General features: G+C 39.8%; 1 protein-coding gene across 5 annotated transcripts in view; it reads right to left on the reverse strand.

Annotated features, from left to right (window-relative positions):
* HECW1 (HECT, C2 and WW domain containing E3 ubiquitin protein ligase 1) overlaps positions 1–22,581 on the reverse strand; it is a 398,524-nt gene that overhangs the window by 146,303 nt on the left and 229,640 nt on the right. For 4 of the 5 annotated variants that reach the window (XM_045008223.1, XM_045008225.1, XM_045008221.1 and 1 more), the window contains one exon: positions 12,518–12,596. In XM_045008223.1, coding sequence (XP_044864158.1) covers positions 12,518–12,596 — 79 coding nt within the window. The remainder of the gene's footprint in view (positions 1–12,517; positions 12,597–22,581) is intronic. The other variant, XM_045008222.1, reaches the window with a different exon arrangement.

Genomic DNA, 22,581 nt, shown 5'->3' on the forward strand with positions numbered 1-22,581 from the left:
ACAAAAGATAGTCCCAAGTGAAAGAATAAATAATGTTGTTGCTGTTGTTTTTAAGAACATAATTGCCACTGTGGGTCAGACCAATGGTCCATCTAGCCCAGTATCCTGTGTCAGATAGTGGCCATGGAGCTTCAGGGGGTTACAGAACAGGGCAATTTTGGAGAGATCTACCCATCTTCCTCTCCCGCTTCGGACAGTCAGAGGTTTAGGGCTGCCTTGAGCATGGAGTTGCATCCCTGACCATCTTGACTAATAGCCATTGATGGACCTATCCTCCATTAACTTATCTAGATCTTTTTTTAACCCAGTTATACTTTTTGCCTTCACAACATCCCATAGGAATGAGTTCCACAGGTTAATTGTGTGAAGAAGTACTTTATCTTGTTTGTATTAAACCTGCTGCCTGGTTTTACCACGTCCATTTGTTATCTTCATTCCACCAAGTTTTCATGATGCCTATTATATTAATATCCCCATTTAATACCAGACACTCTATCTAGTTCATCCATCTTAGTATTTAGACTTCTAGCATTTGTATATTGCACTTGTACATTTTGCCTATTTTGTACATTCATTGCTTGCCTTTGTGTGTTATATTTAAATGTGATTATTTTGTTGGACTGTTCCTCACTAGCGCCTGTCTGTACTTTACCAACTTCTTTCCTTTTAATAGGATATAGAATTCCCCCCTTTAATAAATGTATCCCTAAGGGATGTCTCTGCCTGAACTGTGTGCTCCTCTGCACCTGGGATACTCAGCTCATCAGGCAGAGATTTCAAAAGGTGTCACACATGTGAGCATTATAAACATGCTGTATTTTAAGAATCCCATTCTTACATTTGTCAAATACTCTTAATCAAATACAAAGCAGGTTAAGGGAAAGAAGACTCCGCTAGAAAGTACTTCTGTGAGAATGTGTGCTGTCATGCTCTTAGTAGCACCATTACACAAATTGTTTTGGTTCAGACTGTAAACCTTATGTTGTACAAAGGTTTAAAAAATGGGAAGCTTGTATAGACTGCCCCTCCTGAGTGTGAGGTTCTTATGTACAAAACACCTTTCAAATAAAGTCTGGCTCCTAATTCTACTGAAGTCCATTATGATCAACTGGCTTTGCAGTGAATACTGCACTGTCAGCAATACATTCCAGGAAAGCCCAAACCATGATTGAAAAAGGGATGTTGAGGACAGGGCTGGAGCAGAATAACAGAATAAGGCTAGTAATGTAAGTCACTGGATGAGAAAGTATGAGAAAAGCCTCTGAGAACTGATTTTGTTTTCTCTGATGTCTCCTCAAAATACTCTCAAACAGAAATATTTATTGCTGTATATGTTTCTACATTTTTCCCGTAGAGAAAAGATTGGCCGTGTTGTTATCCAATTATATGGGTTATTGACAGATAGGAATGAAAATAACTAGCACTTGATATTATAATTACCTGCTTATTGATATCATAGTTACCTGCTCATTCTTCTTTATGAGCAAGTAACTACAATGACCCTTCAGTCTAATTCTATTACCTGGAATAAACTATGGAGATCATAGTACTCAGTATTTAAAAAAACAAATCAGCTTTCATTAATAATCTTCCAGATACTTGTCCAAGTACAAGTGGACCAATTCAGCCAGGCACTATATGGGATAATTTGTTTCTCAGTGTCATGTATTGGGGAAAGTTGCATGATATGGCACATCAACATGGAAAAAAATCTTTTTTAAAAGCCCTTTGTTTGGCAGCGGTAATTCTGAAGTTTTAGTGCACATAAGTTAGTTCTGTGGCACACGTATTGAGGCCAGCTTTCAGTGGAAGATTAAAATGGCCACAGCTTTTATCGGCTTTTCATCAGCCTATGGCACTGTCTGGCACAAGGGCCTAGAGCTGAAGCTATCCAACCTGCTTCAATCCGGCCAGACATTTCAACTCACTAGGTCAATGCCTTCAAAGAAGAAAGTTCCATGTCCATCTCATAAATCAGGTTTGCAAAAAGTGGATGCTGCACAATGGCCTCTCACAAGGATCAGTCCTTGCTCCATCCCTTTTTAACTTATACATAAGCTCATTTATACTGATGATCTGTCACTAACGACACAGGCCACAACATCCAGCAAAACGGAAGACACCCTTACTGCTGATCAGAAGAAGATGGAAAACTATTTTCGGTACTGGCAACTCAAACCCAATCCATCAAAAATGGTGGTGTCAGCTTTCCATCTCAGCAATTCTGAAGCTAAGAGGATGCTGAACATAAACTTCTATGGCACAGCAATCGCCCACAATCCTAACCCCAGCAACCTAGAATTCAGTCTTCATTGCAACCTTATCTATCAACATCTGAAACAGGTGACCCAAAAAACAAAGAGTCACAACAATATCTTCCAAAAGCAAGCGGGTTCTAACTGGGGTTGCGCTGCTTGAATACTATGAATGGCAACAGTGGCTTTAGTTTATTCCACAGCCAAGTACTGCACAGCTTTCTGGGGAAGAAACTTGTACACAGACCTCATTGCTATCCTGCTAAATGAGGCTATGAGACTTGTAACTGGCACCCTGAAATCCACTTTGCTGTCTTGGCTTCCAGTCCTCAAAAACATCCCTCCTCCAACCATTCAGTTAGAGGTGGCTACGATGTGTGAGAACAAGAAAGCTCTCACTAATCAAAAGCTCCTGCTCCATGACAACCTTGTTCACCTGTCTCACACTTGCCTTAAGTCTCGCCAACCATTCTGGGCAGCTGGAGAAGCAAGTCTGTCATCCAACTTCAACCCAGAAGACACCTGGCAGATTCAGTGGGCAGACCCTGACATTTACCAAGCATATCATAGATGATCTCATCATTGAACCACCTGGTTTTCTACTCTGCCTAAGATAGTGGACAACCAACTGTATTAGGGCATTACATGGAAGATGTGTGCACTTGATGTGCAAATGGAGTAGCAAGGATTCAACACAGAGACCTCCAAACCATTGAGCTCATTGTGAATCAGTGCCCAATCTTTACATTCCCAGGATGTATAGCAAAGTTGCACTCTGCATCGCCTGAAGCCCTCTAATGGATTTCAGGCCTATCTATCAACTTGTAAATGCTGCTATTTCCACATGAAAAAAGAAGTTGTTCTGTGGTACTCTATGCTTCCCTGAGTCAGCATTAAACAGGGAGCGCTTATAAACCTTTAACAGCGGGGAAGAGGAACTTGTGTCAATGTTGGGAGGTTGCAATAGTCAGAAGGAGTGTCATTGGATCTGTGTTTACATGGCAGTAGTGGCCCCAACATTCCATGCAAAGATCACAGAGGAGTTGTAGACCTGGGGTTGGGTTCGGTGAACAACTGCACCGTGTCTTTGTGTGTGTGATGTAAATTCTCTTCTTGCTGTGGAAGTACCGATTATTAGGTTAACTATATTTTAACTCTCACCAAATACAGGGCCTGGTTCTTCCTCTGGTATGCCAGTTTCATAATGGTGTAACTGCACTTAATTTCGTGGCTTCAAACCACCACAAGAGCAGTGGAATGGAGTGGAGAATAAGTCCTACAATTTTGAAGAGTTCTTTTTCCTTACTATTATATGAACCCTGCACAAGGTTAATGGAAGCATGGAGGAATGATACAGTGAATACAACTAAGTCTGTGAGAGAAGCAGTGACTGACACAAGATAGAATGAAGGCACCTTAATAATTTGAGGACCAGACCCTACCTTTGATCTGACAGCAAATCAATCTGAGCACTTTTTTGCTTCTTATATAAGACTTATGTAACATGTATGACGGGCAGAAAAAATTGTTTCCCTGATCCTCTCTATTTATAGTCCTGAGCAGTCTTCATGACTGTGTCAGGGCCTGATCCTGCAATCCTCACTCATGTAAGTGCTTAATGATTGGAGCCATATCACAATCTTGATAAATAGATAATCCTTATGCCTGTAGTCCCCATGACTTCTATTTGATATTCATGAAAATAAGGGTTGCACAATCAGCTGCTTAAGGGACTGATATTCCAACATTATTATCACATCTCCCCACAAAGTTCTTACAGTCATCAAAAAATACAATAGGGAAGATCTGCAGAAAATTATCTGGGCACTGGTAGATACCTGAAAGATTCCTATTTTATTTTCAGTGGAACATACACAACCTCTCACAAATATTGCAACTTTCCTATAAAAGGCTCAGGAAACAATCTAAAAACTCAGGAAAGTTCCTACTAGTGTGTTAGCACTATGGTGGTCCTTTCTATCATATCCATAGAAGCATAGTATCTGAATCCATTATGCTTTCCCAAATGGAAATATTTCCCTCTAATCAGAATGGTTCTGAAATTATTCTCACTGAATATTAAGTGATGGTTTAGGAATAACTGGGTTTAATGCTTTGGTTAAATCAATGAATTACAGAAGGCTTAGATTTATACCACAGTATACTGCAGTTTTATAATGCTTTTGGCAGTTACAGGCCTAACTTCAGTATCAGGCAAATTGGTTGAAACTATAATAAAGAACAGAATTATGAGACACATAGAGGAACATGATTTGTTGAGAAAGAGTCAACACTGCTTTTCCAAAGGGAAATCATGCCCCATCAATCTATCAGAATTCTTTCAGGGGGTCAACAAACATGTGGACAAGGAAGATTCAGTGCATACTATGTATTTTGACTTTCACAAAGCTTTTGATAAGGTCCTTCACCAAAGGCTATTAAGCAAAGTAAGCAGGTATGGGATAAGAGGAGAGGTCCTCACATGGATCAGTAACTGGCTGAAAGATAGGAAACAAAGGGTAGGAATAAATGGCCAGTTTTCAGAAAGAAGAGAGGTAAATTGTGGTGTCCCAGGGATCTGTACTGGGACCAGTGCTGTTCAATATATTCATCAATGATCTGGAAAAAGAGGTAAACAGTGAGGTGGCAAAATATACAGGTGATAAAAACTACTCAAGATTGTTAAGTCCAAAGCTGACTGGGAAGAGTCACTAAACTTGGTGACTGGCCAACAAAATGGCAGATGAAATTCAATGTTGAAAAATGCAAAGTAATGCACATTGGAAAACATAATCCCAACTATACGTACAAAATAATGGGTTCTAAATTAGCTGTTACCACTCAAGAAAGAGATGTTGAAGTAGCTGCAGATAGTTCTTTGAAAATATCTGCTCAGTTTGAAGCAGCAGTAAAACAAGCTAACAAAATGCTAGGAACCATTAGGAAAGGGATAATGTCACTATATAAATCCATGGTATGCCCAACTTTGAATACTATGTGCAGTTCTAATTACCCCATCTCAAAAGAGATATTTAGAACTGGAAAAGTAGCAGAAAAGGGCAACAAAAATGATTAAGGGTATGGAATAGCTTCTGTACAAGTAGAAATTTAAAAAAAATTTGTGACTTTTCAGCTTGGAAAAGAGACAACTAAAAGGGGATATGACAGAGGTCAATAAAATCGGGACTGGTGTGGAGAAAGTAAATAAGGAAGTGTTATTTACCCCTTCTCATAACACAAGACCCAGGGGTCATCCAATAAAAGTAATAAGCAGCAGGTTTAAAACAAACAAAGGGATGTACTTCACACAACACACAGTTAACTTGTGGAATTCGTTGCCAGGGGATGTTGTGAAGGCCAAAACTATAGCAGGGTTCAAAAAAGAACTAGATACATTTGTGGAGGATAGGCCCATCAATGGCTATTAGCCAAGATGGTCAGGGATGCAACCTCATGCTCTGGTTGTCCCTCGCCTCTGAGTGCCAGAAGCTAGGAGTAGACAGCAGATGATGGGTCACTCAATGATCGTCTGTTCTGTTCAATCCCTCTGAAACGCCTGACAATGGCCACTGCTGGAAGACAGGATACTGAGCTAGATAAACCACTGGTCTGACCCAGTATGGCCATTCTTATGTTCTTATGCATTTGTTGGGAGTCTGGAGAAATGAAGTTAACAATAACTCATCTATGCTTTTTTTAAAAAAAATTATTCAACCCATTAGAAGTTACATTAATATACCATATGCCAGTTTATGGTTATTCATAAATTATACTTTTCTATAATAGAGATTATGCACATCAATCAATTTGAAAATATCAGGCCAAGACTTGGGAAAATGGCAGGGGGAATCAGGAGGGAATCAGGTACAGAGAGAGAACAAGCAGAGTCTTTCTACTTTCTATATACTTTCAGTTCATTTAAAATTGGAAATTATAAACTAGTTAACACCACTTCAAAGATTCTGCACAAGCATGGCAGGGTCAATGAATCAGTATGTACTATAATTCGACCTATAATTCATTAAAGCTCTCCTTAGGGACTACATTTCTCCACCCCTTGGAGTCATTCTCTCTCAGGAAATTACAAAGCTATTTGTAGAAAAGAAAATTCCAGCTCTGAGGAAGATTGCTGAGCAAGGCAATGGGAATTGGCATGGCCCAGAACTGCCCCAGTATCCAGCTCTCAACTGCCATGACTCTTTAAAGGGATCACCCTAGAAGTTATACAAACAATTCTGGAGAATGCATGATCCCAAAGCATGGATGAAACTGCTAATAGTTCATCAGAGATTAAACACATGCAGGAAAAGCAGGTAAGTGAAAGGAGGAGAAGGAATCAGTAAGTTACTGTGGGGAGAGGAGAGGATGGCAAAGGTGAAAAGCTTAGGGAGCAGGCAGGGGGAATGGTAATAGGGGAGAGAGGGAAATCATGCTTTTCTCTCCCCTGGATACTTTTTTTAAAAAATAGTGGAAAAAATTCATAGTCAATTGAATTCTTAATTGGCAGTGATAACTTTTGCCCATTGGGTACATAATATGATATCCTGTGTAAGCAATAACAGAATCAACTTGCTGTCACCATGGTCATTTGTCAATCCATGAGACCATAGTTTGGAATTCTATTTAATTTGAAAAACGTATTTGAGCCCTGATGCTGCTTTTTAACGATTCAAAAGCCTCTGTGAGGCCTCTGAACATGTAAACGCAGAACATGTAAAAGTTTAGCAGATTTGCTGTGGCTTGACTACACAGAGACTTAGCGTGTAGCAAGCCAGAGTGTAAATCTACAGCACACGAGCTTGCTATGCACTTAGGGTATGTCTACACATCAGCTATCCATGCTGGGAAGTGCCTTTCTAAACAGACACACACTAGAGCTACTGGCGCTAGCGCCCTAAAATATGACAGTGTGGCAGCGGCAGCATGGGTGGCAACTTGGGATAGCTGCCCGAGTGCAATCCCACCCAACTAGCCTGAACCACTGCTTGTGCTGCTGTGGCCACACTGCTATTTTTAGCACTCTAGTTTGAGCAGAACTAGTGTGCATCTTCCTAATCCCATGCTACTGTGGCACACTCTAACTCGCTGTGTGGACCCTGCCACCATACACTAAAAGTTCTGCAGTGCACTTTGATCTATTGGTATTGTAACGCCGACAGACCTGGGCCCTCCGGAGCTTAGCGCATGAGCCTCTACTGCATGAGCTAAAAGCCATTTGGCTGTTAGCTAAGGCTGTAGAGCAGATTCATTTCTCTCTCTAAGTGGTCTTGGTGCCACTAGATGGGACAGAACACCACACCCAGGAGGTGTGTGGGTTACACTATTTCAAACAGCAGTAGACCAAACCACACTAGGAAATGTTTAGTGCGCAGTCTCAGGGTCCACCTGGCTAGTTAGTGTGCAGCAAGCCTGTGTGCTCTACATTCACACCTCAACTTGCCATACATTAACTTGCTGTATAGACAAGCTCTGAGTGAAGGTATGAGGTTCTTGAGCTCAGCATAGTAAGGAAAGGGTTCAGTGGTGCAGCTGTACTGTTGATGTCAAGAGAGCAAATATTAAGGAATTAGGAAATCTTATGAAGAAGGTAAAGTGACAGAAAGTATTAAAATCCAAAAGTGCAGAATAAGGCAGGGGAATCCCAAAAGATCCTATATATAAGGGCCAACGGGGTATGCAAGAACTACTGGGTCAGGCTCTGTGGCCTGTGTTATGCAGGAGGTCAGACTAAATTGTTATAATGGTCCCATCTGGCCTCAAAATCTATTAATCTACGAACAGACTCCAGTTACTCTTAATAAACAAAAACCCATGAAATAAGAATTGGCCAGAGTGGCTGCACAAGGAGGCATTTAAAGACCTGAGATTTTAAAAAGTGGAAAGTGGGGAGGTAAGCAAACAAGAATCCAGGCTTTCAGGGAAAATATTAAGGACAGAAAAAAAAGGTGGGGGAGGGGTAAATGAATTTGTGATATCCAAGGGCACCAAGGAGAATTAGAAGAGCTTTTTATTTATATAGGGGAAGAGGTAGAAGTAGTACTAAGGAAAATGCAGGTCTATTAATAAATGAAATGAGAATAAATTAATTATTCAGAAATGGCTGCAAGACAGAACTTTTTAATTGTCTTCAGTAAGAAAAAAATACAAGAGAAAGTTGAACAATTAGTGTGAACATTCTAACAGTGAGGGTGATTAACCATTGGAACAAACTACCATCTCTGGAGGTCTTCAGATCAAGACTGGGTGGCTTTCTGGAAAACATGTTTTATTCAAATACAAGTGACTGGGCTCAGCACAGGGTACTTGAGTGAAATTCTCTGGACTCTGTTATACAGAAGTTTAGATGATTTAACAGTCCCTTCTGGCATTAAAGTCTATGAATCTTGGAAGCACAAACCTGTTTTGGAGGTGATGGAAAGTCACTTCCATCCCAGCAGAAGCTCCGAAAAGTTATAGACTTCTCAGCAGTAAACAGCTTGGGTTTATAAAGAATACATCCTAACAGCTTAGTTTGATTGGAGGTGGGAGGTGTGTGTGTGTGTGTGTGTGTGAAAAAATTAGTGAATAAATGAAATATAGTAAATATAGGCTGAGATTTTTCATAGGTGCCTAAGGGATTTGGATACCTAATTCCCACTAAAATTGGTCACCCAAATCTCATACAAAGACTGTTCTGAAAATTTCAAACTGTAGTATATGTGGATTTTGGTTAAGCATTGATTACATAAGAACAAAGTAATGGCCACACTGGGTCAGACCAATGGTCCATCTAGTTCACTATACTGTTTTATGACAGTGCCAGTGTCAGATGCTTCAGAGAGAATGAACAGAACAGGGAAAATAACAAGTGATCCATCCCCTGTCGTCCACGCCCAGTTTCTGGCAGTCAGAGGTTGAGGGACACCCAGAGCATGGAGTTGCATCCCTGAGCATCTTGGCTAATAGCCATTGATGCACCTATCCTCCATAAACTTATCTCATTCTTTTTTGAACTCACAACATCCCCTGGCAATGAGTTCCACAGGTTGAGTGTGAACTGTGTAAAGAAGTACTTCCCATTCTTTGTTTAAACCTGCTGCCTAATAATTTCATTGGGTGACCGCTAGTTCTTGTGTTATGTGAAGGAGTAAATAACACTTCTTTGTTCACTTTCTCCACACCATTCATGATTTTATAGACCTCTATCATATCCCCCATTAATTGTCTCTTTTCTAAAATGAATAGTCCCAGTCTTATTAATCTCTTCGCTTATGGAAGCTGTTCCATAACCCTCATCATTTTTGTTGCCCTTTTCTGAAACTTTTCCAGTTCTAATATATTTTGTTTGAGCTGGGGAGGCACACAGTATTCAAGATGTGGGTTTACTATGGAGTTATATAGTGAAATTATGATATTTTACACCTTATTATCTATCCCTTTCCTAATGGTTCCTAACATTGTCAGCTTTTTTGACTGCTGCTGGACATTGAATGATGCTGGGCTGGCTTTATGAAGGGCGGGGCCCGATTTGAATACCTGGCAGCGGTCCAGGGCTTTGGCAGCACTTCGGCAGTGCGGGGGGGTGTCCGCTCCGGGTCTTCTGCGGCACCAAAGGACCCCCCCACCGCCGAAATGCTGCCAAAGCCCCGGAGCGGTCACGCCCTTCCCCCCTGCCGCCGAAATGCCGCCGAAGACCGGAGAGGACCCCGCCCCCCCGCCGCCCGGTGAGTAAAAACAAATGAAAAATTAAAAAGACGCCTAAGGCTCGGGGCCTGGTTCCGGGGAATCGGGGGAATCGGCATAAAGCCTGCCCTGAATAGATGTGTTCAGAGAACTATCAACAAGGACTCCAAGATCTCTTTGCTGAGCGGTAACAGCTAGTTTAGACCCCACCATTTTGTAGGTATAGTTGGGATTATGTTTTCCAGTGTGTGCATTACTTTGCTCTGATCAACACTGAATTTCAATTGCCATTTTGTTGCCCAGTCACCCAGTTTTGTGAGATCCCTTTGTAACTCTTTGCAGTCAGCTTTGGACTTAACTATTTTGTGTAATTTTGTATCATCTGCCAATTTTGCCGCTTCTGGCTAAAATTTTCATAAGCGCCCCAAGTGTTTTAGGAGTCTAAACAATGTTTATTGATTTTCAATGAATTGTGCTGATTTATACACTCTGAGTATCTGGTCCTTAATCTCTGTAAAATGGGGGTAATAATACTTCTCTACCTCTCAAGGTGGTTATGAGGATAAATTCATTAATGTTTGTGAGGTGCTCATATATTATGGTCACTGGTGCCATAGAAAACCTTGTAAACAGTGTATAAGTATCAAAGTGTACAAAGATTAAAGCTTGAGAAAAATTATTGAACGTGATGCACAGACTTATAACTAGGAGTGATACGCTGAAATTAAGAAAGGAAAAATAGAGGTTGAATCTCACACAAACCTTGTGACAGTAAAATCTATCCATCAACCAGCAGAAAAGGCCAAAGTGCCTTCAGCAAATATGTTATGCTGTCAGTGGACCATGAACTGCCTTCTAATGAAGTGGCTGTTTCATTATGAGAACCTGAGTGCATTTCGTCTTTCTGCAGCCAACATGACAAAGAACTCAGACACTTACAGCTGTCTATAATCTGAAGTGTGACATTCCTCTCAGAGAGGTGGAAAAGTCATGTTTTTTTTTTATTTATTTTGAAAGCTAATTACAGAGTTGCTTTGGAGTTTTAAAATAGATTATATTAAGTCTAATTAAATAGGTCCCTAATATTTCTCTTAACATTATAAAACATTCAAAAATTATACTAATATAATCACATAAAAGATTTAAAAGCCACAAAAGCCATAACTGTTGGTGTTATTGTTGAACAGTTAAGGCTTGAGGTAACCTCTCACAGGACCAAATTTTGATCCCCTAAATAAGTGAATACTGAGAAAAATTCCCACTGAAGTAACTCAAATTCCCATTTCTTTCTGATCTCAAATAGTTAGTGGTTGGCTAATGTCCTGAAACACGAGAGTTTGTATCTGTTATAAGTGTTTATCCTATCTGGGAACATTTGGTCAGGCTAACTTCCGCTGAACTCAGTGATTATTATTCAGTTTTTATTCAGTACTTTCTCAGGCAAACTCTCACTGACTTAAATGGAAATTAGCCTGAGTAAATGTTCATGGATTGGATAAACATTTAAAATCTACCCAGACAGGATACAAAATAAGGGACATATAAACCACAAACTACATGGGATTAGGAAGAAACTTTCCCTGTGGGAAGGTAGTTCTGTAATTGTCCACTATAGGGTTTCTCTGAAGCATCAAGTACTGTCTACTGCAGCTGGCAGGATACGTTAGGCTAGATGGGCTGATCCAGTATGGCAGTTTCTGAGATTTGGCTCCAGGATGTTAATTTGATGGGTTTTTTTAAAAATCTATCTACTTACATTACTTAATTGCTCTAAAATGTACAGTCCACTTTTGTATTCTTTGTAGTTTTACTTAGATTGCAAGCTTTTTGGGGCAGGAGCTGTCTTTTTGTTCTGGATTTGTACAGCACCTAGCACAATGGGGTACTGGTCCATGACTGGGATTCTTAGACACTACCACAACCCTCTACTACTAATAATTTTTAAATAGGAGTGATAGTCAAGGTGAAGGCGTTCTAATGTCTAAGGGCAAATTTAGAAAAGTAGAAGCCTCTGTGAGCTCAAAGTACAGGCATGCACAAGCTCCTGTTTATGCACATCAGTGGGCCCAATTCAGGGAAGCACTGAAGCATGTGCTTAAAGTTAAGGATGTGCTGAAATCCCATTGACTTCAACAGACTTTAAGGATAAGCATAAAGTTAATCACGTGGGTACGTGCTATCATGAAAAGGGATGCTTTCCTGAACTGGGGCCTGTACAGGCAGCTGCCACAATTATGCATGTAAGTGTAAGTGACTGCAAGTACCCATGGATAGCTGGACACCTTACTGCCCTTTTGCACATACAATTAATAATAATACTTCACTCTTATTTAGCATTTTTTATCTGTAGCTCTCAATCAGCTTTACAAAGGAGGTCAGTATTATTACCCCCACTTTACAGACGTAAAATTGCTTTCAATTACACGTACACCTGTATGCAATGTTTTCCAGGTGAACCTTTGCCTCCCTTCTTTAAACCTTTGGCCCTCAAAGTTTCAAAGCTAAGTCTAAACAGTCAATTGGGGTTGTTTCGTGGTTTAAAAATCTCCAGTCCTAACCTCTGGTCTCATATCTTTTTATGCATCCAAGCAAAGACATACCTGAGAGTGAAAAACTGATCAGTCTCCGACTTCCTTGACCCTGGACCGGATCGTCACTGGTGATGCTTTTAAAAATCTGCTGGAAGAAGGAACATGATGAGATAGCTGTCTCCAATGATTCTTGAACAGAAAACTTACTTAATAACTGTTATTCCTGCTGTCGTCATCAACTGAGAATCAATTACATGCCTTCATAAAACATGTAAAACATGATTATTAATCCCATGAAAAAAGCAGCAATTATGAAATACTGCAGTGACAAATATACAGGGGAAGTCTGAAGAAGCAAGAGCTACAGTATATGATAATTTGAGCTTGTTTAATAGACAGAATCTTTAAAAAGTGGGCCCTGTTGGGCTTGACTTTTGGCCAGGATCATCATGTTTCTTGCACAGCGCTGATTTGAATGTGGGAATAACTCTCTTCTTCTCAACCCCATCTATACATTTTAGACAATAGTGGGTTTTTCTTCACGAACCTGAACTGCTCTTGTTTTAATTTTTAAAGATTGTATTTGCTTGAAGTATGTCAGTGGCAGGCGAGAAGGGAATTGCTTTGTTGCTGACTTTATGCTCAGGGCACAACAGAGTAGTTTGCCAGCTGGTGCTAAAAACTGGGATACTGTCACAGCTAAGAAAATAAATCCTTTACCATCTCTTTCTGGATCAAGCTACCGAAAGCACAGGAGGAAGATCTGTGCATGGGGAATCAATCTGCTGACTGGAAGTCTTTAAATATGAGCTGAAAAAACAGGGAGAAGTGGGCCCACTGACAGACAAGTAGAGCAGATGGGGGAGTTGAGCTGCTAGCAGGATGGCCCACTGGAAGTGAAGCTGCTAGCAGGTTGGGCCACTTCTCCTTTAATCTTCAGAATGGTATTGACTCCCCCTTAAATGGCTTCAGCCCTCGGAATGATATTCAATGCAGTGGCAGGAGCATGTTCCACACATCATCTAGCTCCTTCACCTTCCTCCAGAGACATACCAGGAATTGGAGTGAAGTGAGTCATAGATTTTAAGGCTAGAAGGGACCATTATAATAATCTAGTCTGACCTCTTGAACAACACAGGCCTTAGAACCGTACCCAGTAATTTCTGCATGTAGCCCATAACTTCTATTTGAGCTCTAGCATATCCTTTAGAAAGACATCCAGTCTTGATTTAGACATCTCAAGTGGTGAAGAATCCATCACATCCCTAGGTAAGGTGTTCCATTGCTTAATTACACTCACCGTTAAAAGTTTGCATCTTATTTCTAGTCTGAATTTGTCTAGCTTCAGCTTCCAACCCCAGGCTTTTATTATGCCATTTTCTGCTAGATTAAAGAACTATCTATCAGAACTATCTTCCCCATGAAGATACTTGCAGACCATGATCAAGTCATATTTTTAACCTTCTCTTGGATAAATGGAAACTTTTAACTCTCTCACTATCACACATGTTTTCCAAACCTCACATCTTTCTTGTAGCCCTTTTCTGAATGCTTTCCAATTTTTTAACATCCTTCCTGATGTAAGAATACTAGAACTGGACACATTATTCCAGTAAATAGTCTCACTAATGCTGTATATAGAAGTGATACCCCACCCTACTCCTACTTGATGATCCTACCACATTGCACTGGGAGCTCATGTTTGGTTGGTTATCTAGTGTGACTGCTAAGTCCTTTCCAGTGTCACTACATTCTATGTTACCATTTCCCTTTTATTTTCTTAGATGTATGGCCTTCCATTTATCTGTGGATTACACTGATGGGCTGCGTGCCGAAGGTTGCTGGTCCCTGTGATAGACAATTTTGTCATCCTTATCTAGTATTGGACCCATACCACTGTTAGGATTTTGTTTGTTCCTGATGTATTTAATATTTCCTTCTTATTGTCCATAATCTTTCTGGACACAGATTTTTCACTGATACCTTTAGCTTCCCTTATCAATTGACTGCATTTCATATTTGCTGACTTATACTCATCACTATCAACTTCTCCATTCACTATGTATCATTTCCCAATACAAAATTTCAATAGAAAAAAAAGCATTTGCACTGAAGTGTATTTTGCTAGACTGGGGCATGTTAGACATGCAATAAACATAATATTTCCTTCTGATCATCTCATATTTTCCAGGGTCATAAAAGAAAGAAATTAATTGTGATGTCCAAGGTTTTTTTTAAAAGGTCAGAAAATACAGTATATTCACACACTGATACATTTAGATCCCAATCTGCAAACACATACTTATGAGAGTAAGATTATTTGCATGAATAGTCCCAACGAGTTCAGTAGAACTACTCACATGTGTGATTGTTTGCAGGAACAGGCCCCCACTTATCAGAACTAAATGAGCAACAATATGAAAATTATATCTAAGAAACAGTAGTACTATATAAATGAATTATATACTCCATAGTTTATCCCAACCTATGGCACGGGTGCCGAAGGTGGCACATGAGCTGATTTTCAGTGGCACTCACACTGCCCGGGTCCTGGCCACCGGTCCGAGGGGCTCTGCATTTTAATTTAATTTTAAATGAAGCTTCTTAAACATTTTAAAAACCTTATTTACTTTACATACAACAAAAGTTTAGTTATATATTATAGACGTATAGAAAGAGACCTTCTAAAAACATTACAATGTATTACTGGCACACGAAACCTTAAATTAGAGTGAATAAATGAAGACTTGGCACAGCACTTCTGAAAGGTTGCCGACCACTGGTTTATCCCAATATAAACTTCTGAGATTTGGTACAACAGCCATTTTGATATAGTTTACCTTCTTATCTGTCAAGACATTTTAAATGAACCTGAACATTTTTTCTAAATGGGTGAAATCTACCCCTCTGTGTAGGGACAATAAAAGGACTATTTTATGGCCTTTAGGTGGTGCATAGGCTTCATGCTGACCTCTGCATATGGGATAAATGCCACCCGATATGAATTGTTTAGTATCACACAGATATACATTGAAAAGAGCACTAAGAAGGTGGGAGGAATACTTTTTTTTTAAAGTAGATCTTTCAAAAAGTGAGAATGGGGAGAAAAAACCTAATCCAAAGCATGACTTGATTTAGCTGCTCTAGATAAGATCATATATCTCAGAGGAGCTTTTAATCACCAAAGAAAAGCCTCTGACACAGTGTCATAGGTCTCACCCCCACATAGAGCTGTTGGGTTCCAATGTGGGGACCTGCACTGGTTTCCCTCTAAACTAAAATCCTAGTTTAGATCTAGTAAAAGCTGCCACCACCCAATCAGGAAACGTGGATTGGGACACAGTCCTTCCCCAAAATCCTAGGGGATTCCAAGAGCCCCAAATCCATGGAGTTCTTACACCCAGGAGAAATAAACCATTCCCCCTGCTTCCTCCCCCCTCCCTTTTCCTAGGAGAGACACCGGGATCTAACTACAGAGGGTTACCTCCCCCTCCTCTTTCCCTGAGACTCCACCCAAGGAAAGACCAACCAAGTCTTTAATAGAAAAGAATTTATTAAAGAATAAAAAGAAAGTCACTGTTTCTGTAATCAAGATGGAACAATACAGGGTCTAAACTTATCAATCTCTGGAGAGAATTCCCCCTCCCCCTTTCTCAGTAAAAGCAATATCAGTACAGACTTAAAGAAATTCTATAGCAAAACACAGAATTGCAAATACAGAAATAAAAGTATAAGAATACTAGTTCCTTGCTAATACTCACTAGCTTGAATAGAAGAATTTGTTGCAGAAACCTGGGAGGACTTGATTAAGATGTCTGGACTCTCTTAATACCCAAGAGAGACTCTCTAAAAAAACAAAGAACAGGGAAAAAAAACTTCCCTCCACGGATTTGAAAATAATCTTGTCCCTCATTGGTCCTCTGGTCAGGTGTCCACAGGTACTGCTTGCTAACCCTTTACAGGTAGACAAAAACCTTAACCCTTAACTAACTGTTTATGACACACAGTGTGAGCAATTTGTCTAGGAACGGGTTAATTTGAAATGCAGCTTAGCCCAGAGATAAAGAGAAGTTACTGTGTGTTCAAGGTCAAGAACCAGCGCAGACTATGCTAAGTGCAAAGAAAAACTGCTTTCAGCCCCAGCTGCTTGTGGAGGATAGAGACAGGCAAACCAAAGGCAATACAAGTTACAGAATTGAAATTACATTTGCAAAGCTTAACTTTCCAGTGAGATCCAGCAGTGTGCTTCTGCGACCCTGTAGCTGGTATGGCTTGGAAATTCCTGGAAAAGCCACAGGCAGCTGACCTGAACTGGAATCTCTGAAAGAGACACCGCAGGAGATTCCAGGGTGTAAAAGAACAGCCATCCCAAGAGCGGAAGCATGTTGGAAATTCTGAACAGGCTGTATACAGGATAATCTCCCGTCCACCTATTCCCCCTTCTCTGACCGTTATACACAGACGTGGCCAGTCTGGACATGTGTGAGTATTAAAGTGGCTTAAGGCTTGGAGCATTCATATTTTTCCTGAGTGATGTGGGAGCGTTCCCAACACTCTCCATTGTTGTTTTATTATTTATTAACTGGCTAGCTGGTAGTACTGCTGAAAAGGATCTGGGGGGTTATAGTGGATCACAAATTGAAGATGTCAGTAATATGATGCAATTGTAAAAAAGGTTAATATTATTCTGGGGTGTATTAAGAGGGCTGTTGTATGTAAGACACACAAAGGTAATTGTCCCACTCTTCGTGGCACTGGTGAGGCCTCAGCTGGAGTACTATGTCCATTTTCTGCATGCCACACTTTAGTAAAGATGTGGACAAATTGTAGAGAATCCAGAGGAGAGCAACAAAAATGATAAAAGGTTTAGAAAACTTGACCTATGAGGAAAGATTTAAAAAAACTGGGTATGTTCAGTCTTGGGAAAAGAAGACTGAGAGGGGCAGGAGGACCTGATAACAGTTTTCCAATATGTTAGCGGCTGTTTTAATGAGGACTGTGATGAATTGTTCTCCTTGTCCACGGAAAGTAGGACGAGAGGTAATGGGCTTAATCTGCAGCAAGAGAGATTTTGGTTAGATATAAGGGAAAACTTTCTAACTATGAGGGAACTTAAGCTGTGGAACAGGCTTCCGAGGAAGGTTGTGGAATCCTCATCGTTGGAGGTTTTTAAAGAACAGTTTGGACAAACATCTGTCAGGGATGGTCTAGGTGTACTTGATCCTGCCTTGGCACAGGAGGCTGGACTAGATGACCTCTCAAGGTTCCTTCCAGCCCTACATTTCTATGATTCTATGGCCAGATTCTCTTTGGTGCCCCTGTAGTTCTTCTTAGACATTAATAATCTGCTATGAATATATTGAAAATGGAGGTGGAACCACATTTCTTGCTTATGATTGTGTGTGATACTGTTTTGTATTTGCATAGATCTGTCAGCTCATTGAGAGGATACACAATTTGATGGGAAATATTGCTGGATTTTATTAATTATGAATTTTCCTCTTAAGGGCATATTATTGGACAACATTGTAAGTGGTTATTTAAACCACAGCAGCTGCAAAAGTTCTCAGATCTGGTTTCTGAGCTGTAGAGAATAAAATCCAGATGTGGCCTGGAAACCATTTCACAAAGATCCATGAATGACTCTTGTGAGGAGCCAATCCTTTTTCTCCCCATCCTGTTGAATCCCTAATACGGATTCACCAGACCCAAATGGCTACAGCAGGCAATGCTTGTGGGCTACTCTTTTGGGTCTGTGTGCCATTTCCGCCATACATAAGTTTGCACATGGACAAATTGTGCAACAGGTTTTCAAGTCAATTGTTTTAAATCAAGATGTCTCAAAGTAACAAATAAAGCCTGTATCAGAGGGGTAGCCGTGTTAGTCTGGATCTGTAAGAGCAGCAAAGAGTCCTGTGGCACTTTATAGACTAACAGACGTATTGGAATACCCACTTCGTTGGATGCATGCTCATGCTCCAATACGTCTGTTAGTCTATAAGGTTCCACAGGACTCTTTGCTGCAAATAAAGCCTGATGAGTCCAAAAATGTGTCCCATAGCCACCCACCAGTGTAGGGATATTAAAGAAGGTTTATATTAAACATGGTTTATATGAGAAATGATTTATTGATTTATTGTTAATTAATACTTTATAACTTAAGGTTTATGTTAGAAGTAAGCTTCTAACCTGCAAGCCACCAGCTGTGTCTGTGTAAAGCCTGCTCAAAGAGATACTTGGTATAAAACTTGTTAAGCTCAAAGAAATACTTTGTATAAATTGTTAAACATTATAGTGTATAGATAGAGACCCTCTGTTTTCATCTCAGCTTGTTAAAAGACAGGGAGTCTCACCTAAATTGGTAACACCCCAAAAGGTAACGAGACAGTGAAATAGATGTGATTAAGATAGAGAATGTATGTGAATGCATGCCTAGTTTAAACAATAAATGAATGGTTAGGGAGTTACCAGTCTAAAGAATTCAGTGTTGGCTGAAGAAGGTGTCAAGTGGGATCAACCAGATGACCCCCACCACCTCAAAGGAAGAAAAAACAAGCATCTGACAGAATGGAGCCAGCCATCTGCTGATTGATTTAGCAACAGCAGAATGAAGCAACTCCTATCAACTAACATAGGGAAAAATCCCTATAAAACTGGACTCTATCCAAGAGCATCAGATGCATCTGACACAGACTCGGCTCCATCCTCATGACCAAGATACCTGGCCAGTAACTTGGCATGAGTAACATCTAGGCTGGTAACTATAACATCTATACAGAACCTGAATGAATGATTGTGTGGATGAATATATGTGTGTGTGTGTATAAGGAATAAGTAGTAATGGAAACAAGTAGGAAAACATTGTCTTTTGTTTTGTTATGGTATTTACAATAAATGTGGTATCTTTGCCTTATCTCTCTTAATAAGATCCTGCTGGTTTTTATTATATTGGTACAACATTTTGGTGGAGAATAGCGAAAGGGGGATTATTGGTATTTTTGCCTCACTTATTGTAAACCAATCTGTGTGCACACAACCGGCTCTACAGAGCACGGTTCTATTCCTGGTTAACCAAAACTTGCTGGCCCCCGTGTGGGTAGCAGGAAAATAAAGAGCTCATAAAAGATTGTTAACAAAACCTGCTGGCCTCCGTGAAGGTAGTAGGAAAGAAAATATTGTTAACCAAAACCTGCTGGCCTCCGTGAAGGTAGTAGGAAACATAAAATTGTTAAAAACTGCTGGCCCCCAGGTGGGTAGTAGGGAAAGTAAAATTATTAACAAAAACTGCTGGCCCCCGTGTGGGTAGTAGGAATATTGTTAACTAAATCTGTTGGCCTCCGTGAAGATAGCAGAAAAAGAAATATATATATATATATATCAGGAGCAACAAGAGACCAGACAGTGCTGCTCGCTGAACAAAATTTAAAATGTTTAAGAAAAGGCAAGGGAAAACAGTCCCAGAGGAAGAAATGAAGTCAAAAGTAGCTTCTACCTCACCTTTTATTAAAGAGATAACGCCTTTTCAGAAAATTCTCCAAAGATATGGGCACAGTCCTTGGACTGAACAAGCCCTTGCAGATATCTGCACCATTTTGAACCTAGAGGATAGATTGGCCCAATATATCCTCATATGCAAATCCCTAGATGCAGTAAAAAGAGATGCTACAGGGATCTGGCTGCTGTGGAAGGCTTGTAATGACAGCTACCTCCACCTAGCAGCCTGTAAAGAGGAGAAAATACCTCTAAAAGAAAAACTATCCCAATTGAAAAAAGGGGTAGAAAATTGGAAAGTAATGGCTCATTGGGAAAAAGAGGCTTGGGACCCCCAAAAAAACATGGGAAGAAAATATGTGAAACAACCATTGTAAGCTGCTCTTTTAGGAATTAGGGGCTATAGTGCTTAATATTTATCAGTTTGGTTTTTTTTTTGTTGTGGTTGGTTGTTGTTCACAACTGTTGGGAAAATGTAAAAACAAAAAAAAAAACTGCATTAAGATTTACAAGCCTCTGCTGCAAAAGCAGAAAAATAAAAATGTATGTAGTACCCAAACCCAGTTAAGTGCCCTTAAGGTTGGGTACAGAGAGTTAAAACAGCACTCTCACATCTTACAACAGCAGTAACATCAGAAGAAGAAACATTTGAAACCCCAGAAGGGGCAGGTTTTTGGGACCTCTCTGGAGAGTGGGAAGGGGGATATTTGGGTAGATTCCTTCTCCCAGGGCCAGAATGCCATTGCAACAGTAACAACAGTGCCTGCTTCTGCCTCAGACCTCCAGAATGCCATGGCAAAGTGGCTGGGAATTTTAAAGTATATATATTTTTTTGCACCACGTAATTAGCATTTGTGCAGCCCCAAGTACCAAACACACGGTGGCAGAAACTAAGCAGGGTCTGCCATGTGAAAGCACTGTGCTAATTTATTTCTAAGTTTCTATTTTTCAGGCTTTAAAACCAAAACATCAGAAGAGCTGGTACCAGCTGAAGAGTTATAAAATACCATGGTTATAGTGTCGCGACAAAGTCTGTGTTCAGTGTTCTGTGTTGCATGTTCTCTGTTGCATGTTCTGTGTCTGTCTCTAGTGGTGTCCTGTGCTAGCATTGAGTCCAAAAAAAAAAATACTACACTAGACAGAGCAAATGTCTTTTCCTCTCTCTACTTACCCCATGTCCATCCAACTTATCAATCACCACTTGTGTCCAAAAAAACTTTGGTCCCCAGTGCATCAGGTTTATTTTTTGTTAGGTTTTCCACACTTTTCTCTATACACTCTGGTTCTACTTCCCCAAGTCCTAAAGGGTAGTTCTTGGGCCCCCCATAACCTGTAAGACCTTGACCCATAATTGCAGGGCCCCATCTTTCAGGTCCCCAAAAACCTCTTAAGTACAACTGTTAAAAATAGGGAATTCTGCAACATTTTAGCAAATAAATGTTAGTTTAAGTCCAAATCAGCTTAACCTTGCATGACAACTATAGTCCTCCAACAAAATCTTATTTGTTGTGTGTGCTTAAGAAGGTCCTGACCTCAGTAACTTTTATTGTTTAATGGCTATTGCAGCATCAAACTTGGGCCTCATCTTATGTAACAATGTACCCAATTATTGTAATGGTTATGGTTTTATTGTATTCCCAATTATAATAACTATAATTGTTTGGATTTGTGTTTAGGTTATATCTGGTGTTTAGTCAATTGTAATGGTTTTAGTTATATTCACCTGGTTATAATTGTTTGGTTTGTTTACAACAGATCACCTGTGTCCTACCATGACAACAACGACTGTAATAATCATAGATCAAGGGGCAGAGTGTTATCAGCCCCCCCCAAGTAAATGAATGTAAATGCAATGTCAAATTACAACCTACCACTGGTATAATATACTCTCTGGATGGCCCCCAACCACTACTGGCATCCTATCAGTAATGCTACATCGCTTGATAGTTGTCTTAGTATTAAATTGTATTTGTATTATTGAAATGTTTAGCATGTGCTTTTGGCACAACCCATGTTGCCTCACAGTACCTTCTTTTAAACAGGTTACATAGAAAGTGACACTAACGAGTATATGTATATCGTAGTGTCAAAAGGGGGATTATGTAGGGATATTAAAGAAGGTTTATATTAAACATGGTTTATATGAGAAATGATTTATTGATTTATTGTTAATTAATACTTTATAACTTAAGGTTTATGTTAGAAGTAAATTTGTGATTCCCATACATATTAAAGAAGGTTTATATTAAACATGGTTTATATGAGAAACGATTTATTGATTTATTGTTAATTAATACTTTATAACTTAAGGTTTATGTTAGAAGTAAATTTGTGATTCCCAACATTTAGCTTCTAACCTGCAAGCCACCAGCTGTGTCTGTGTAAAGCCTGCTCAAAGAGATACTTGGTATAAAACTTGTTAAGCTCAAAGAAATACTTTGTATAAAACTTGTTAAACATTAATTATCTCTAAGTAAGCCAAAACAGTAGCTGTTATAGTGTATAGATAGAGACCCCCACCCTCTGTAAGTTTTCATCTCAGCTTGTTAAAAGACAGGGAGTCTCACCTAAATTGGTAACACCCCAAAAGGTAACGAGACAGTGAAATAGATGTGATTAAGATAGAGAATGTATGTGAATGC

This window comes from Mauremys mutica, chromosome 2 (genome assembly GCF_020497125.1).
Source record: "Mauremys mutica isolate MM-2020 ecotype Southern chromosome 2, ASM2049712v1, whole genome shotgun sequence".
Classification (NCBI taxonomy): Eukaryota; Metazoa; Chordata; order Testudines; family Geoemydidae; genus Mauremys; species Mauremys mutica.